Here is a 16,087-nt window from a genome sequence, read left to right as displayed (position 1 = left end):
TGTTCTGTCAGCATAAGTAATTGGTTGCTAATGGGGAAAATGTCTGTAATGAAAACTTGTAGCCACTGCAGCCCTCCAGGAAAGAGGTTTATTATTATTATTATTATTCTGTAATGTATATAACTGAGTAGTTTTGTTAAGAATGTAACATTGTTTTTTGTTTTTAACAGAAATCACTGCATGCTCAGTCCAGCTTTCCAAAATATAATCATGGTAATCTAATTCAGCAAAGGTAAAGAATTTTTGCACTGTATGTTTTTTATTTGGTTAGTGCAGTGTTTGCTCTTGTGATTTAATTGTAAACAGCAGTTTCTGAAATCCCCAGCCTACCTTCTTAAAGCCACCTAGAACCATCAATTCTGATGCAGTCAGAATAATAATCTTCAATATTAGGCAATATGTAAAAAAAGAAGAAGAAAAAAACAGTGTGAGTTTTATGTTTTAATGTCTGTTGGGGGTGATACCATATTATTATATTACCAAAAAACAGAAACAATACAAAATTACTGCTTCCTATTTATTATTATAATATTCCTTTTCCCCAAAAATCATTTAGGGTGCTTGTGAGGTTGTTCTTAAATGACTAGTCTTGTTAAAATTAAACATAATAATCATGTTTACAGATTGAGGTCTTTGATTATTGAACTGGGTTAAGCTAGTTAAAAAATGTGTAACTGTTGTGGTTGAACTTTTGTGTCAATATAATCTGGTGTAAAGAGAGTATGTACATTCACACCACTTGAGACATGGATTTCAATGCAGACTCAGGCGAAACCTGTGTCGGTTTTGTACATTATCTCTCTCTGTCTCTCTCTGTGTAACTGCAGGGTTTTTTCTACCACATCCTAAACAGGTGAGTTTTATCACTGTATAAGTGGAAACCAGAGTACCCAGAAAAGAATAACATACAAACACGGTCAATGCTTAAAATTAAACCAAATTACTTGAGGTACTGTAATTATAGTGATTCAGCACCATTTTATCAAATATATGGTGGAGGGGGTCGGTGTCACCTGTCAAGATCAACGAAGTGGTCACTCACTGGTACATTAAGGAAAGGTGCCAGTACAGTGAAATTTTATCGAGGCGCTGGTACTGCATACCTGTGAGTACACGTCCACTCTCCCACAGGGAGAATACAATTAAGTATTTGGACAGTGACACAATTTACATAATTTTCATATGTTATGACAGCAATTTTACTGCATAGCCCCCACCCCCATGTCAAGGGTCTCAAAAATATATGGATGTTTGACTGTCAAGCTATTCCATGACTCATATGATGTTTTGGGTAAACCCCTTAAATTAAAGATAAAAGTCTATATTTCAATCACACAATGATTGCTTAATTTCAAATCCATTGTGGTGACGTACAGAGCCAAAATTATGAAAATTGAGTCATTGTCCAAATACTTATGGACCCAACTGTATATACCTTCGGAGACAAAATGTCTAGGATGAGATTCAAAGCCTCTGGAACTGTCAGACAGCAATGCTAACCTCTGCTTCATGTTTATACTGCATCAAGTTATGAGGAAATGCAATTACAATGTGAATGTCATTTTTTTTTTGAGCATAGTAAACCGGGAAGCTGTATGTTTACAGGGCATTCTGAATCATGATTTGCTTGAGAAAGTACCTTGTCACCTGAAAAAGATTCATGGTACTGCTACATTTTTATCCAGATCAGAACAATCCTGTACAGATCAAAATCTCAGAGTGCTACATAAAAACTTTAAACAAAGGCAAAACAAGTTAAACACAGAGATAAAACAATAATTTGTAGCATTCTTGTTAATATACTTTCCTAAATAGAAAAGTCTTTAGCTGTTTTTTTAAAACAGCCCACAATTTGCTGTGTTCTCAGGCTCTCTGGTAGGGCATTCCAGAGCCGTGGAGCAGCCACTGCAAAGGCTCGGTCACCCATTGTATGCAGTTTGGTCATAGGGGGGCTAAGGCGGTAGGTATTTGCAAAATGAAGGTTTCTTGTAGTGGATTGTAATATAAGGAGTTCCTTAAGATATTGTGGAGCATTTCCATGGATACACTGCTGAATAAGCAAAGTTTGTGTTCAATACGGAGGTGAATAGGGAGCCAATGAAGTGACCGAAGAATTGGTGAAATGTGTTCATTATTTCCGCACCCACATCAGGATCCTTGCAGAACTATTTTGAATTTGTTGGAGCTTTTGAAGGCTCTTGTTGGGTATCCCGTTGAGGAGTGCATTACAATAGTCCAGCCTGGAGGAGACAAAGGCATGAACCAGCTTTTCAGCATCACAGAGGGAGAGGTGGGGGCGGAGTTTGGATATATTTCAGAGATGAAGAAATTCAATTTTACAGAGGTTATGGACATGTGTATCAAATGATAGATGGGAGTCTAACTTGACTCCCAAATTTGTAACTGAGGGGGATAGGGCAATGGTACGGTCAGAAAAGGAAATACAATTTATGGAGGAACAAAGTTGATGGGGTTGCCAATTAAAAGAACTTCAGTTTTAGTGCTGTTCAGCTTGAGGACGTTCTTGGCCTCAATCTCATCCAAGCAAGAGGAAAGAGTTAATGGAGGTGTAAGGGAGGTTGAATCCAGTCTCACATAGAGCTGCGTATCATCTGCATAACCGTGGAATAAAATTCTATGCCTGCCGATGATGTGACCCAGGGGTAGCATATAGATGTTGAAAAGGGTTGGCAGTAGGACTGATCCTTTTGGGACCCTACAGGTGACAGTGTGGGTATGAGATTTAGCATCCCCCAGGGCCACATACTCAGCCATTTCTGTGAGATAGGACTTGAACAACTTCAGAGCAGTGCCAGAAAGTCCAATTAGACCAGAGAGACGATGGAGGAGAATATTATGGTCTACTGTATCAAATACAGCTGTGAGATCTATAAGGATAAGGAGTGATGTGAGAGCTCTGGTCAGCGGCCACCAGGAGGTCATTGGATTGAAATTTTTCAAACAGTTTGAATTTTTTGAGGTGATCCTGAGGCTAGACCACAACAACCTTTATGTTAATGTATTCCAATCCTCTATTGTCCTTCATTGTGTCATTTAAGTTAAAAGTAGCTGGGTATATTGGTGGCAGAAGAATGATAAGAATAAAGCGTCATATACATTATCTACTGGACACTTAACACCACACAGCTGCTCAAGAGGGCTCAACAGCAGCTGTACTTTCTGTGGAGGCTGGGGAAGTTTAGTATGTCAACTAAGATTCTCAGCAACTTTTACAGCTGCATTGTTGAGAGCATCTTGACCAGCTGCATCACCGTGTGGTATGGCAACACTACTGCTTTGGACCGCAAATGCCTGCAGAGAGAGGTAAAGACTGCTGAAAAGATCACCAGGACCCCACTGCCTTCTGTACAGAGCATCTACAACTGCAGAGTCCACAGGAGAACTGCCTCGATCCTCAGGGACTCCACCCACCCCCAACACGAACTGTTCACACTTCTACCCTCTGGCAGGAGGTATAGAAGTATGAAATGCAGGACTTTCAGGCTAAATAACTATTTCTTTCCCAAGGCCATTAGACTTCTAAATAACTGACTGGAGTTTATAACCATGGTTCACCTCATTCTTTCTACCTCACACAACTGTATTTGACTTGTCCATCACACACCTACCTGCACATCACACTTTACACTTCTATTCTGTTTTTATACTGCCTCTGTTACTTATCTATCTGCTACTTATTATTTATGTTTATCTTTATGTGTTGGTTTTGTCATTTGGTGTGGATAGCAAAGAAAGAATTTAATTGTACAGGGAAACGTGTTTCCTTAATCTGCACATGACAATGAACTTGAACATGAACTTATAAAAGTAGTGGTGGTAAGATTTATAAACGTAGTGATGAATGTACAGTATATTTTAGTGTTTTGTCTGCAGCATTTAAACTGAAGCTATAATTTGCGTTGTCACACAATACTTATCTGTATACTTAGAATGGTTTTTAATATTTTCCAAAATATCTGCTATAGCCAGACAAGAGTATTGATTACTATATGTCACATTAAGTGTTTTTTCCTAATACTTGTTTAATAGTGCCATGATTGGCAATTGCACCTATGTATCCTTCTGAAACACATCACTTTGCTGTTCATTTCTTGAAACTTGAATTTGGGGATGATTCTGAAATAAGTGTATTTGAGTCTGCACTATTTTGAATAAGACCTACTGGTTTTATCTGTCTTTTTTGTATAACCAGAATCTAACTAAGATTGACAAACAGAGTTCTGAAGGCTAGTTTTGTAGCCGACAAGAATCTGCTTTTAAAAAACATAAGTTATTGACCACCTCTGTTATTTATAAAGTAGGTTAAAACCACTTGCATTTATTTCTGTAATATTTTAAAGTAATGGCTTAAGAAAAGATTGATAGAATTGTTAGTGGATTTATGAATTTGTTACATATATTATGACATATGAAGTTTTAATGTTTACTAATTAAGTGATTTTAAACTTGTATGATTACAATAATGCTAAACATTTTTTGTTTTGCAGATACATTTAAAATACTGTTAATTTTCATCTTTTCAGTACTTCATTATAAACTACTATAACGTATGTTCATAGCTATTATTAATAAACCATATTGAAACTAACTAATTTCAGATTATGCTTATATTTGTGTATTTCTTCGTTTTCTTACATAATGCTTACACTATTTTATTTTTATTTTCTTGTCTTTTCTCATTAGTCCCCAGGCCTCTTCTTTAAAGTCTCATTTAAAATCCCTGCCTTGCCAGCCTAAGACCTTTTTGGTGTCCCCCAGGGAACAAGAATTGCAGGTTCTGATCTAAAACTACTTATGCTTCCTCATTTCATTAGAGTGACATACTTTGATTTGCAAAGAAATATCATTAGCTTCAAATTTTTGAATCTGATTGAATTTGTTGCTATATTTTAAATAAATAGCTGATACTCCTTAATTAAACATTATTCTGTATTTAAATAGCAATCGATGACAGAAAGTGCTTGTGAGAATGAGATTCCCAACTTTAGTGTTGATAGGCTGTGTCAGATTTTTTAAGATGGCAGTGCTGTTCACATTTTATAAACAAATATATCCTGTCTTGTGTAGGGCTGCAACTAATGATTATTTTGGTAGTCGACTAATCGTTCAATTTTTTTTCCGATAAGTCATGATTATTTCATACCTGACTATTTTGATGCCTGTGACCTGTGGTTGCACATCCTGTTCTGGGCTCCAGTGCATGTCTTACCTCATCTGCTCACGTCTGTCCACCTGTGAATGTCACCATGATGTCTCTGCATTAACACAATTAAAATCAATAATAATCAAATTAAAATAACAAGCAGTGAAACATATGTATTTGAAAATAATCAGATGTTTTATATTAGTGTGACCATCACAATAAAAAAGAAATACATTAAACAATACAAACTAAAGTCACATAGTCTTTAAACAATAAAAGTGCATTTAACTTAATCAAAAATTGCCACTGGTATGTCTTAACGTCCAATAGTTTAAATAAACCTTCAATACAAATAAAACAGTAATGTACAGTTTATAAAAGATTCAGTTCATATATTCCTGATTTCAGTGCAGGAACATTAGCATTTCAACATGCTCTGGTGGGAGGCTGGCTCTCTTCTTTAAAACAACGTTCCCAGCTGCTGAGAAGAGACGCTCAGAGGGAGTAGAGGTAGCAGGAATACACAAGAATGATTTTGCAGACAGAGAAAGATGTTTTAATCATCACACTCTGAAAGAAAAGTGTTGTAGTTTATCACATCATGTACTATATTATGCCAAAATAAAAAAATAATGGACTAAAATATGAAACAAGCTAATTACTGATTTACTCCAAAACACAAGTTACCAAACGTTAGTTAGGGACGGCTTACTATTCTTATGAACTCAAATACTATATGAAAAAAGAAGAAGAAAAAACTAGGACAGCTCAGCTATTCCTATTCACTCGTTTACTATAGCTCCAAACACATTAGCAAACATAACTGAAGTTATAGTCACTTAACCCTTAAACCGGCTAGAGTCGGTTTCCAGTGCAATTAGGAAGCACGCCGAAAGCCGAGTATATGCGGCGACATGTATTCATTGAACTCTGCAACCGGCTAAAGTTGTTTCTCAGTGCAATTTGCCAGCACACAGGGGGCGAGTATATTCGGCGACATACATTCATTGAACCCTGCAGCTGGCTAGATTTGCTTCACAGAGTAATTTGGCAGCACACCGGAGCTGATCAGTCAGTGTCGTACATTCGTTGAGCAGCCAGCTCATGAGCACTGCCGGCCCCAGCAGAACTGCAGCACCACTGTCTCTGGGATTCAGCCACTGCACTAGATGAGCCTGCAAGCATCAGCACTTACCTCTGTGTGTTTGCGTGCTGCCAGTTCAAGCGCAGTTGGCTCGGTGATTTATTGAATTTCATCAATGGCTTCAGTTGCACTTTGAGCATATAATAATAGATTGTTGCAGTAATTTTTTTTATAGTTTTTGCAGTTCATTTGCAGTTTGTAAAATGATCAGTGTTGCAGTAATTTTGATGCTCTTTGCAGGAAAAAAAATGTGTTCCATTAAAATTTCACATTTTCTTTGTGAATTGTGACGTTTACTTAAAAAGTGCAGCTAAAAAGTATTTGGTGTCGGGGTGCATTAACCACGAAGTATGTGTCGGTTAAAGGGTTAACTATCATTGTCGAAACCTTGATATACACATTATAGTACAAACATCAACGTTAACACGTGACACTAACTTTACTCGCTAAAACTCCCCTCTCAAGAGACGGCGGCATCACAGCTCCAGGATGCTTGTGTTTCAGATGCTCATGCATCGCGATGGTGCTGCCTTGTAAAGAAAGCTCCGCTTTGCATAATCTGCATTCAATTTTTTTTTCTTTTTCTGTGAAGTGCTCCCACACTTTTCTGTCTCAATTTTTTTCCATCTCCTTCCCCCTCTTCTATCCGACTCGCCATTTCAACCATGTTTATTTTTCTCTACATTCTTCTTCTCCTCAGACATTCGTCTTCGTTGGTAGGACTGTGTGCAGTCTTGACAAACAATAACAAACTATACTGCCCCCAGACGCTCATGTAATGCATTGCAGTTACAAAAACCAATGTGTTTTTTTTTTGTGACTGGAGCCTCTATTGAAGGTTCTGTTTATTACGCGTCGACAATAAAATATCTGCGTCGACGTTGTTGATTATGTCGACTAATCATTGCAGCCCTAGTCTTGCAAAGTTTACATCTTTTTCTCTTTAACGTTTAAATATTAGCTGGTATTATTTTTCTAACCTATTAATCTTTTTCTTCCTGTGTTCCTTAATAATTTGTTAGCATTTTTTGATGAGTCTTGTCAGCCTTCTTCATTTTATACCTTCTTTGAAATTGCCAAAGTAGCTTAAAAATAAAAAAAAAAACAGAACTGTTTTCAAAACAAAGGCAGTTATCATTTTATGTGAGAAACATAAATTCTGCTTTTTACAATAAAATACAATTTTAACTAAATGATATTTTACTTCTGCATTATTTTTGTTATAATAATTTAATTAATTGTATATATACCTTATATCATAGCTTTATTTTTTAAATTATTTTAAATACAACATACAATACATGCAATTAATTGGCAAATACTGTGGAAATAGTACTGATAAAGTATGTTGTTTTTTTTTTTTTTTTTACTTTTAGAGTGCTTTATATGGATTACTTGTTGCTGCTCGACAGAAGATAGCTATGGAAAAAGACATTCCTCCAGCAATATTGGCCACTAACAAAATTCTTCTAGAATTTGCAAAGACACGGTAAGAACTGGTACACACTCCCAGTGAATCTAGCCTATAAACAGCTAGCCTACTATAAGCTGCTTTATTCTTCATCTGAAACCTATGCCAGTGTATATAAAGATTTGTATACCTATAATCATATTTAACTGAATTAAACATAGGTTGACAGAATGCATATAACTGACATACAATGACATTTAGGAAAACATCATCAAAGTTATGCAGTGTAGATGCTCATTCCTTGCTGCTCAAGGCAGCTAGGTTTGTTTTCCAGGCTAGTCACTGTTTGTGGCTGCTGCACATTCACACTTCACTTCATAGCTTTTATTTGTTTACTCCCTTTTCTTCCCAGCTCTCCAAAATGTGCATGTTATCTTACTGTATGTAAGTTGATTCTAAATTGGACTGATAAAAAGTAAAAATAAATTGTATACCCAATGTGTTCCTTGTGTACCAGCTTGAGATGTTTAACTCTACCAACTGACATTTTGCAGAGTGACTATTGCTAATCTGAGCCTTCTCATATTTTTTTGGTGTACCTGTGGTTCTTAGTGGTCTAACAAACACATCCTTCACAATACCAGTTGATTTAGACATTTATCAGGCCACTTTCATACAATGTGAGGAGATGTCATTTTGGCATTTCAATCTAGCGCTGAAGTCTCTTGACATCACAAGCTTGCCATCAGTCCTCTCATAATTACTGTTTAATATGATGTGAGATGGGAGTTGAGGAAAACTTATTATATATGTTTGTGCCACAGAAACAAAAGCTCTCTGTGTTGCACTCAGTGGCGATGTTTCACCTACTGCTGCAATAAAAAGTGTAATAAATAGTGGCAGACATATCACTCAACACAGAATTCAGACTTCAATTAACTTGGCTAACTGTGCTACACAATTATGTGGTTACCCATCCCAAATAAGGTCACGACCCATAGTTTAAGGTACATTTCTCTACTGTGTCAAAAGAGACAGGGGAGGGTTTGTTCCCTGCTAGTCCGCACCATGTTGGAGAGGGGAAGAATGAAGAGCTGATCATAAGGTCTTTTGAAACTACTGTTTACTTCTGGTACTGAAATTACAGAAATACTGACACCATACTGTCTTAAATATTTGTTTTTTTCGGTACCTACACCATGTAACCCAACAGTAGATTTGATATCCGCAGATGAATAATGTATTCAAATACCATGCACACCAATTTATAGTTGGCCGCATTTTTTTTTTTCTTCTCACGTAAAGGATTATTCCATCCAAAAATATTTTTCTAATTTTGTTTGTTACATACATATTATACATATGGTAGTGTCATTCCATGTCAAATCAACCAATGGCCCAGGCACTTTGGACTCAAAAAATTCATGGTAGAGTCATTACCAAGTGCTGCCATGTTAATCAGGAGACACCCTATACTTTTTTTGTATGTAAGATCTATATTTCCAAGATACAGACAGCTTATTGAGGGGAGGGGGGTGTTGATTTTATCCTGCCTCATTTTTTTCATCAAATTTCACAAGTCCAAAGCTGAAGAACTAAACCACTGAGCAGGATCAAACTTTGCATGCTGGTACATTAATTTGTATTGTATGCGACAAAATTAAAACATTTGGCCCATATGACCTTGCATAGTCAAAGCAGCTCCTTGAAATTGACCAAAATTTAATTTGAGTTTTTGGCTTAGCTATGTTTAGGACTCAAAAACACATATTTGTAACCAACACAGACTTTTAATTTTTTCCTTTATTCAGGTAACTATATAGGCTTTCTGAAAAAGCAATAAACAGAAAAGTAACTGTATCAGGGTGTGAACTGCAGATCTCTCAAATCCAAAACCTCATTTTAGATTTCATTTTCAGAGCACCCTAACTGCATCTGGGAATGTACAGATAATTTTTTAAATTTTATTCTTGTATTGTACATTTTCCCTGCTTTCTCAAAACACAAACTTTACTTTTCTTATTCAAATCTTTCATGTTTATTTTCCATCCTAAACATAGGCTGAATGTGCCATGTGTCAATAATGTTAATCAGTGAGTTTTCAATCAGTAAGTTATCAAAAATATCAATCTTTTTTTCATATCAAATAACAATGTCGTATCTCATGTTGCTGAATGGAGAATGCAATTCTCCATGGCCAAATGAGTATCTGGTACTTGAGAATACCACTGTTACATCCTTGCAGAAGATGGCAAACTCAAAGTCAGCAAGGTGTCTGCTGAAGACAGTCAATTAACTGTCCGAATATTCACTACTAAAGGAGCAGCTGAGATCCTGCTCTGTCATGATCACACTCCTACTGGATCCCTCACATTAGACCAGTGTCCCATTGGAGGTTATGTTGATATAATGTATGATGAAAAATGTTGGATTGGTGTGATTCATGACAAGAATGAAGTGGAATCAGACATCCTGATATGACTCATGCTTCCAAACTGACCTGCACAGTCTTTGCATTGGCCACCTAGAGACGATATTTGTTGGGTGCCATTACAGTGTGTCATTGTACTACTTAGTACACCTACAGTGGTCAGTGGGAGGCAGTACCATCTTGATCTAAAAGACAAAGATGCCCTTCACTCTGCACTTCGATTAAAACAGAAATGAAATGGATCACATACCTACTGCTGTTGTTAACATTTCATCATAACTAGTGTTGTATTTAACAACCCATCAAGCAGTTGTTGTTCACATGTTGTGCTTACTGTGCTTTTGCTACATGGTATCTTTTGCTTAACTTGGGTATACCTGGTATTTTTTCAGAGTTTAAGTGTATGAGATTTCTGAAAACTCGGTTGATTTGACATGAAATTCTCCAGTACAATATGTAGTGAAATGCCTAGTTGCTCAACTCTTATGACTGTGTCTTGAGATAAATATAAAGGAACAATAACAATGCATAACTTTACAAATTCAAAAAGCATTAATGAAATTACAAATGTGTAATATAATCATCTTCTTCTTCTTTCGGCTGCTCCCGTTAGGGGTTGCCACACCGGATCATCTTCTATGTCTTTCTGTCCTCTACATCTTGTTCTGTCACACCCATCACCTGCATGTCTTCTCTCACCACATCCATAAACCTTCTCTTAGGCCTTCCTCTTGTCCTCTTGACTGGCAGCTCTATTCTTAGCATCCTTTTCCCAATATACCCAGCATTTCTCCTCTGCATATGTCCAAACCAACACAATCTTGCCTCTCTGACCTCGTCTCCCAACTCTTCAACCTAAGCCGACCCTCTAATCTACACATTTCTAATCCTGTCCATCCTCGTCACATCCAATGAAAAATCTTAATATCTTTAACTTTGCCACCTCCAGCTCTGTCTCCTGCTTTTTGGTCAGTTCCACCAGGAAGGTCTCACTACTGTCCCGTACACCTTCCCTTTCACTCTTGCTGATACCCGTCTGTCACAAATAACTCCTGATACTCTTCTCCACCCATTCCACCCTGCCTGCACTCTCTATTTCACCTCTCTTCCATAATCCCTATTTCTCTATACTGTTGATCCCAAGTACTTAAACTCATCCACCTTCGCCAACTCTACTCCCTGCATCCTCACCATTCCACTGACCTCCCTCTCATTTTAACACATGTATTATTCTGTCTTGTTCCTACAGACCTTCATTCCTCTCCTCTCTAGAGCATATCGACACTTCTCTAGGGTCTTCTCAACCTGCTCCCTACTCTCGCTACAGATTACAATGTCTTCAGCAAACATAGTCCAAGGGGGCTCCTGTCTAATCTCATCTATCAGCCTGTCCATCACCATTGCAAATAAGAAAGGGCTCAGAGCTGATGGAATTCCTCCCCCATGTTGATTGCATCCGTCACTCCTACCGCAGACCTCACCACTGTCATACTTTTCTCATACATATCCTTTACAGCTCTTACATACTTCTCTGCCACTCCCGACTTCCTCATATAATATGACAACTCCTCTCTGCACCCTGTCATATGCTTTCTCCAGGACAACAAAGACACAATGCAACTCCTTCTGGCCTTCTCTTTACTTTCCATCAACACCCTCAGAGCAAACATTACATCTGTGGTTCTCTTTCTTGGCATGAAACCATACTGCTGCTCACTAATCATCACCTCCCTTCTTAACCTAGCTCCCACTACTCTTTCCTATAACTTCATTCTGTGGCTCATCAATTTTATCCTCCTGTAGTTACTACAGCTCTGCACATCCCCCTTATTCTTAAAAATCGGCACCAGTACACTTCTTCTCCACTCCTCAGGCATCCTCTCAGTTTCCAAGATTCCATTAATCAATCTGGTTTAAAACTTCACTGCCATCTCTCCTAAACACCTCCATACTTCCACAGGTATGTCATCTGGACCAACAGCCTTCCCGTTCTTCATCCTCTTCATAGCAGTCCTTACTTCCTCCTTCCTAATCCGTTGCACTTCCTGATTCACTATCTCCACATCATCCAACCTTCTCTCTCTCTCATTCACTTCATTCATCAGCCGCTCAAAATACTCTTTCTGTCTTCTCAACACACCCTCCTCACTTGTGATTATGTTTCCATCTTTATCCTTTATGATCCTAACCTGCTGCACATCTTTCCCAGCTCGGTCCCTCTGTCTAGCCAATCGGTACAGGTTCTTTTCACCCTCCTTAGTGTCCAACCTGTCATACAACTCATCATACGCCTTTTCTTTAGCCTTCGCCACCTCTCTCTTCAAATGCCCTTATCTCCTTGTACTCTTGTCTACTTTCTGATCTCTCTCACTATCCCACTTTGCCATCCTCTTCCTCTCTATACTCTCCTGTGCTTCCCCATTACACCATCAGGTTTCCTTTTCCTCCTTCCCCTGTCCAGATGTCATGCCAAGCACCGTTCTAGCTGTCACCCTTACTATTTCTGCTGTAGTTGCCCAGCTGTCTCATAACTCTTCACTGCCACTCAGTGCCTGTTTACCTCCTCTTTAAACAACCTTGCAGTCTTCCTTTTTCAATTTCCACCCTTTGATCCTTGGCTCTGCTCTCACTCTCCTCCTCTTCTTGATCTCCAACATCACCCTACAGACCACCATCCTATGCTGTCTAACTACACTTTCCTCTGTCACCACTTCACCATCCTTTTCGCAAAATCCAATATCATCTGACCTTCATTCCTCTCCTTTACACCATTCCTACCCATCACCTCCTCATCTCCTGTGTTCCCTTCACCAACATATCCACTGAAATCTGCTCCAAATACCATTGTCTGTCCCTTGGGTACACTGTCCATCACTTCATCCAACTCACTCCAGAAATTTTATTTCTCATCCATCACACACCCAACTTGTGGGGCATAGGCACTAACAACATTCATCATCACACCTCCAATTTCCAGCTTCATAATCATTAATCTGTCTGACACACTTTTCACTTCCAAAACACTCTTGACATAGTGTTCCTTCAGAATAACCCCTACCCCATTTCTCCTCCCATCCACACCATCATTGAACAGTTTAAATCCACCTCTTATTCACCTGGCCTTACTCCCCTTCCATTTAGTCCTTTGAATGCACCATATATCAACCTTTTTTCTCTCCATCACATCAGCTAACTCTCTCTCCTTACCAGTCAATACAGCAAACATTCAAAGTTCCTACCCTCAGTTCCAGTGTCTTTACCTTCCTCCTCTCTTCTGTCCTCCGGATACGTCTCCCCACTCTTCTTCTTCTTCGGCCAACAGTAGCCCAATTTCCACCAGCCCGCTGTTGGCTAACAGTACTGGTGGTGGTCATTGTTAACCCAGGACATGACCAATTCAGTATGGAAATCTGTATTGTTGTCCGCGTGTTGATCTGTCAAAATTTTACATCAGATGCCCTTCCTGGCGTAACCCTCCCAGTTTATCCGGGCTTAGGACCAGCACAAAGAAACACACTGGTCTGTGCATCCACTGTGGCTAGGTTGTAATATAATAATTAAATAGATGATTTAAATACACTTATTGTGAGAGTTAACAATAGAGCATCATGTATTTCTGGACACTTACCTTATTTAAGGTAGAGGTCTGTGTAGATGTCATGGAGTGCACACCCTGTGATACGTTCAGTTGAGTGCACCATTCTCTGCAGAGCCTTGTGGTCCTGCTGTTTGCTGTTCTCAAACTGTGCAGTGATACTTACTGTCAGAATACTTTCAATGGTGGATGTGTAGAAGTTCTTTAGTATCTAGGTGGGTGGCCTGAAGTCTCTGAGGCATCTGAGGTGGTTCAGACCATGCCGTGCCTTCTTCTCCAAGGTGTTGATGTGCTTGGTCAGATCAACCTTAATGTGGACACTGAGGTATCTGAAACTGTCCACCCTCTTTACCTAAGTGATGTTAATACTAAGACTGCGCTGTTTCCTATCAAAGTCCATAATCAGCTCCTTTGTCTTGTTCATTCAGTAGAAGACTGTTCGTCTAACACCAGTGTGACAGACTCTCCACTTCATTCAGTTTAGCCTGGTCATTGTTGTTAGATATCGGCCTACCACAGCTGTGTCATCAGCAAATGTGACAGTGATATTAGAATTTTGTCCAGATATGCAGCCAAACTTTAGAGGAAGTATAGTAGTGGACTCGGGACACAGCCGTGTGGCGCACTTGTGCTGAGAGTGATGGATGAAGAAGTATGGGTACCCACTGAAACCACCTGTGATCTGCCCATCAGGAGATGCTCAGCCGCAGGTCCCTGAGCTTGCTGGTGAGCTAAGAGGGGTTTGTTATATTAAATGCTGAGCTATCTACTATACAGTACACCTCCAAAATTCGTGGGGGTTATGTTCCTAGAGAACCCGCGCATTGTGAAAAACCGTGAATTTTGGGTGTGGTTAAAAAAATGCCTATTTTCATAGTTTAAACCCTAAATATGCCCCCAAAACACTTTAATTTAATTGCAAACTCGGCTTAACACATTATCTAAAAATAAAGAATGTAAAGGTAAACCTGTATTCTGTACTACTAAGTCTCCTGCAGTGCTAGAATGTTAAATACCAATGTTACTGCTATATGTACTGTAGTTCATGCAAGTGCGTTTTCATTGCTAGACGCCTTAGACGGTGCTGCTTGTTTCAGCGGCATCTTGGGGCTTTAACCCTTAAACTGCCACATATTTGGGAGTTAATGCATTCCTGGATGCCAGATACTTTTTTGCTGCTCTTTAAGTATACGTCACAATTAACAAAGAAAAAGTGAAATTTTAATGGAATGCTTTTTTTCATGCAAAGAGCATCACAATTACTGCAACACTGATCATTTTACACACTGCTAATGAACTGTAAAAACTATTTAATAAAATGGAACAATATGTACAAAGTGCAACTGACGCCATGGACGAAACTCAGTAAATCACTGAGCCAACTGTGCTTGAACTGGCTGCATGCAAGCACACAGAGGTAAGTGCTGATGCTTGCAGGCTAGCGTAGTGCAGTGGCTCAATCCCAGGGACAGTGAGGCTGCAGTATTGCAGGGTGTCACGCTTGGGTCACAGAAACACAGGAGATTGTAGAGACATTAACTTTATTCAAACACTTCAAGAAAACATGTCTCTTTGAGAAGTAAAACAAGCTCAGTATGCAGTTAGTTACTGATTAAAGAATAGACAAACATCATAGGGGAGCACAACCCCCAACAGGAGCAGAGAATGTCTGGGGGAGGAGAAAGAGAAACAAAGCAATCAGCCAAAAAGCACAGGTGCTGTTCAGGCTTTTAAGTAAACGGAAAATACAAGAACACTCAGCTGGAGATGTATCACAGTCAGTCAGCAGCAAGGAGAAATGAATAACGCTGTAGCGGTCCGGTGCCGCTAAGATTCACACCGTTGAGAAGACGGTGATTTATTTATTTTTATGGTGGAGATTCCAGGGGCACACCCAGCCTCGACCCAACCCACACACACTTACAAACAGAGACAAAAACAAAACAAACCGGTAATCAAACAGCAAATAAAGAAAATAATGAAAACAAATGAAATAAGAAAACAACTATACCACCCCTGTTCCCCTTATGGTGATTACACATTAAATACAACAAAGCACAAACAAAACACACACAGTAAATCATGAAAAAGTTAATGAAAAATGGCAACGGGTGAAATGTAATGATGAAAATAGATAGTCCAGAGATCCGCACGTTGAATGGGAATGTAAAGATAGTCCTACCTGTAGTTTCTGAAATGGTGAAGGCGGGTGGACGGGTTCAGGAGCGCTCCTTTCTTTGCAGGATGCCCATGAATCCACTTACAGTCCTCATGTACACAAGCACACGGCAGACAATCCAGACGCATGAAATGATCCAGGACAAAATGAATAAGTACAGGTA

At 38.9% G+C, this 16,087-nt stretch overlaps 1 protein-coding gene across 1 annotated transcript in view; it reads left to right on the top strand.

The window, feature by feature from the left end:
• Nucleotides 1–16,087, top strand: part of wrn (WRN RecQ like helicase) — a 188,558-nt gene that overhangs the window by 117,125 nt on the left and 55,346 nt on the right. The window contains 3 exon segments of the mRNA XM_039758781.1: nt 171–232; nt 4,705–4,795; nt 7,685–7,797. Coding sequence (XP_039614715.1) covers nt 171–232; nt 4,705–4,795; nt 7,685–7,797 — 266 coding nt within the window.

Source organism: Polypterus senegalus, chromosome 7 (genome assembly GCF_016835505.1).
Source record: "Polypterus senegalus isolate Bchr_013 chromosome 7, ASM1683550v1, whole genome shotgun sequence".
Classification (NCBI taxonomy): domain Eukaryota; kingdom Metazoa; phylum Chordata; class Cladistia; order Polypteriformes; family Polypteridae; genus Polypterus; species Polypterus senegalus.
This window is presented reverse-complemented; position numbering and strand designations above follow the sequence as displayed.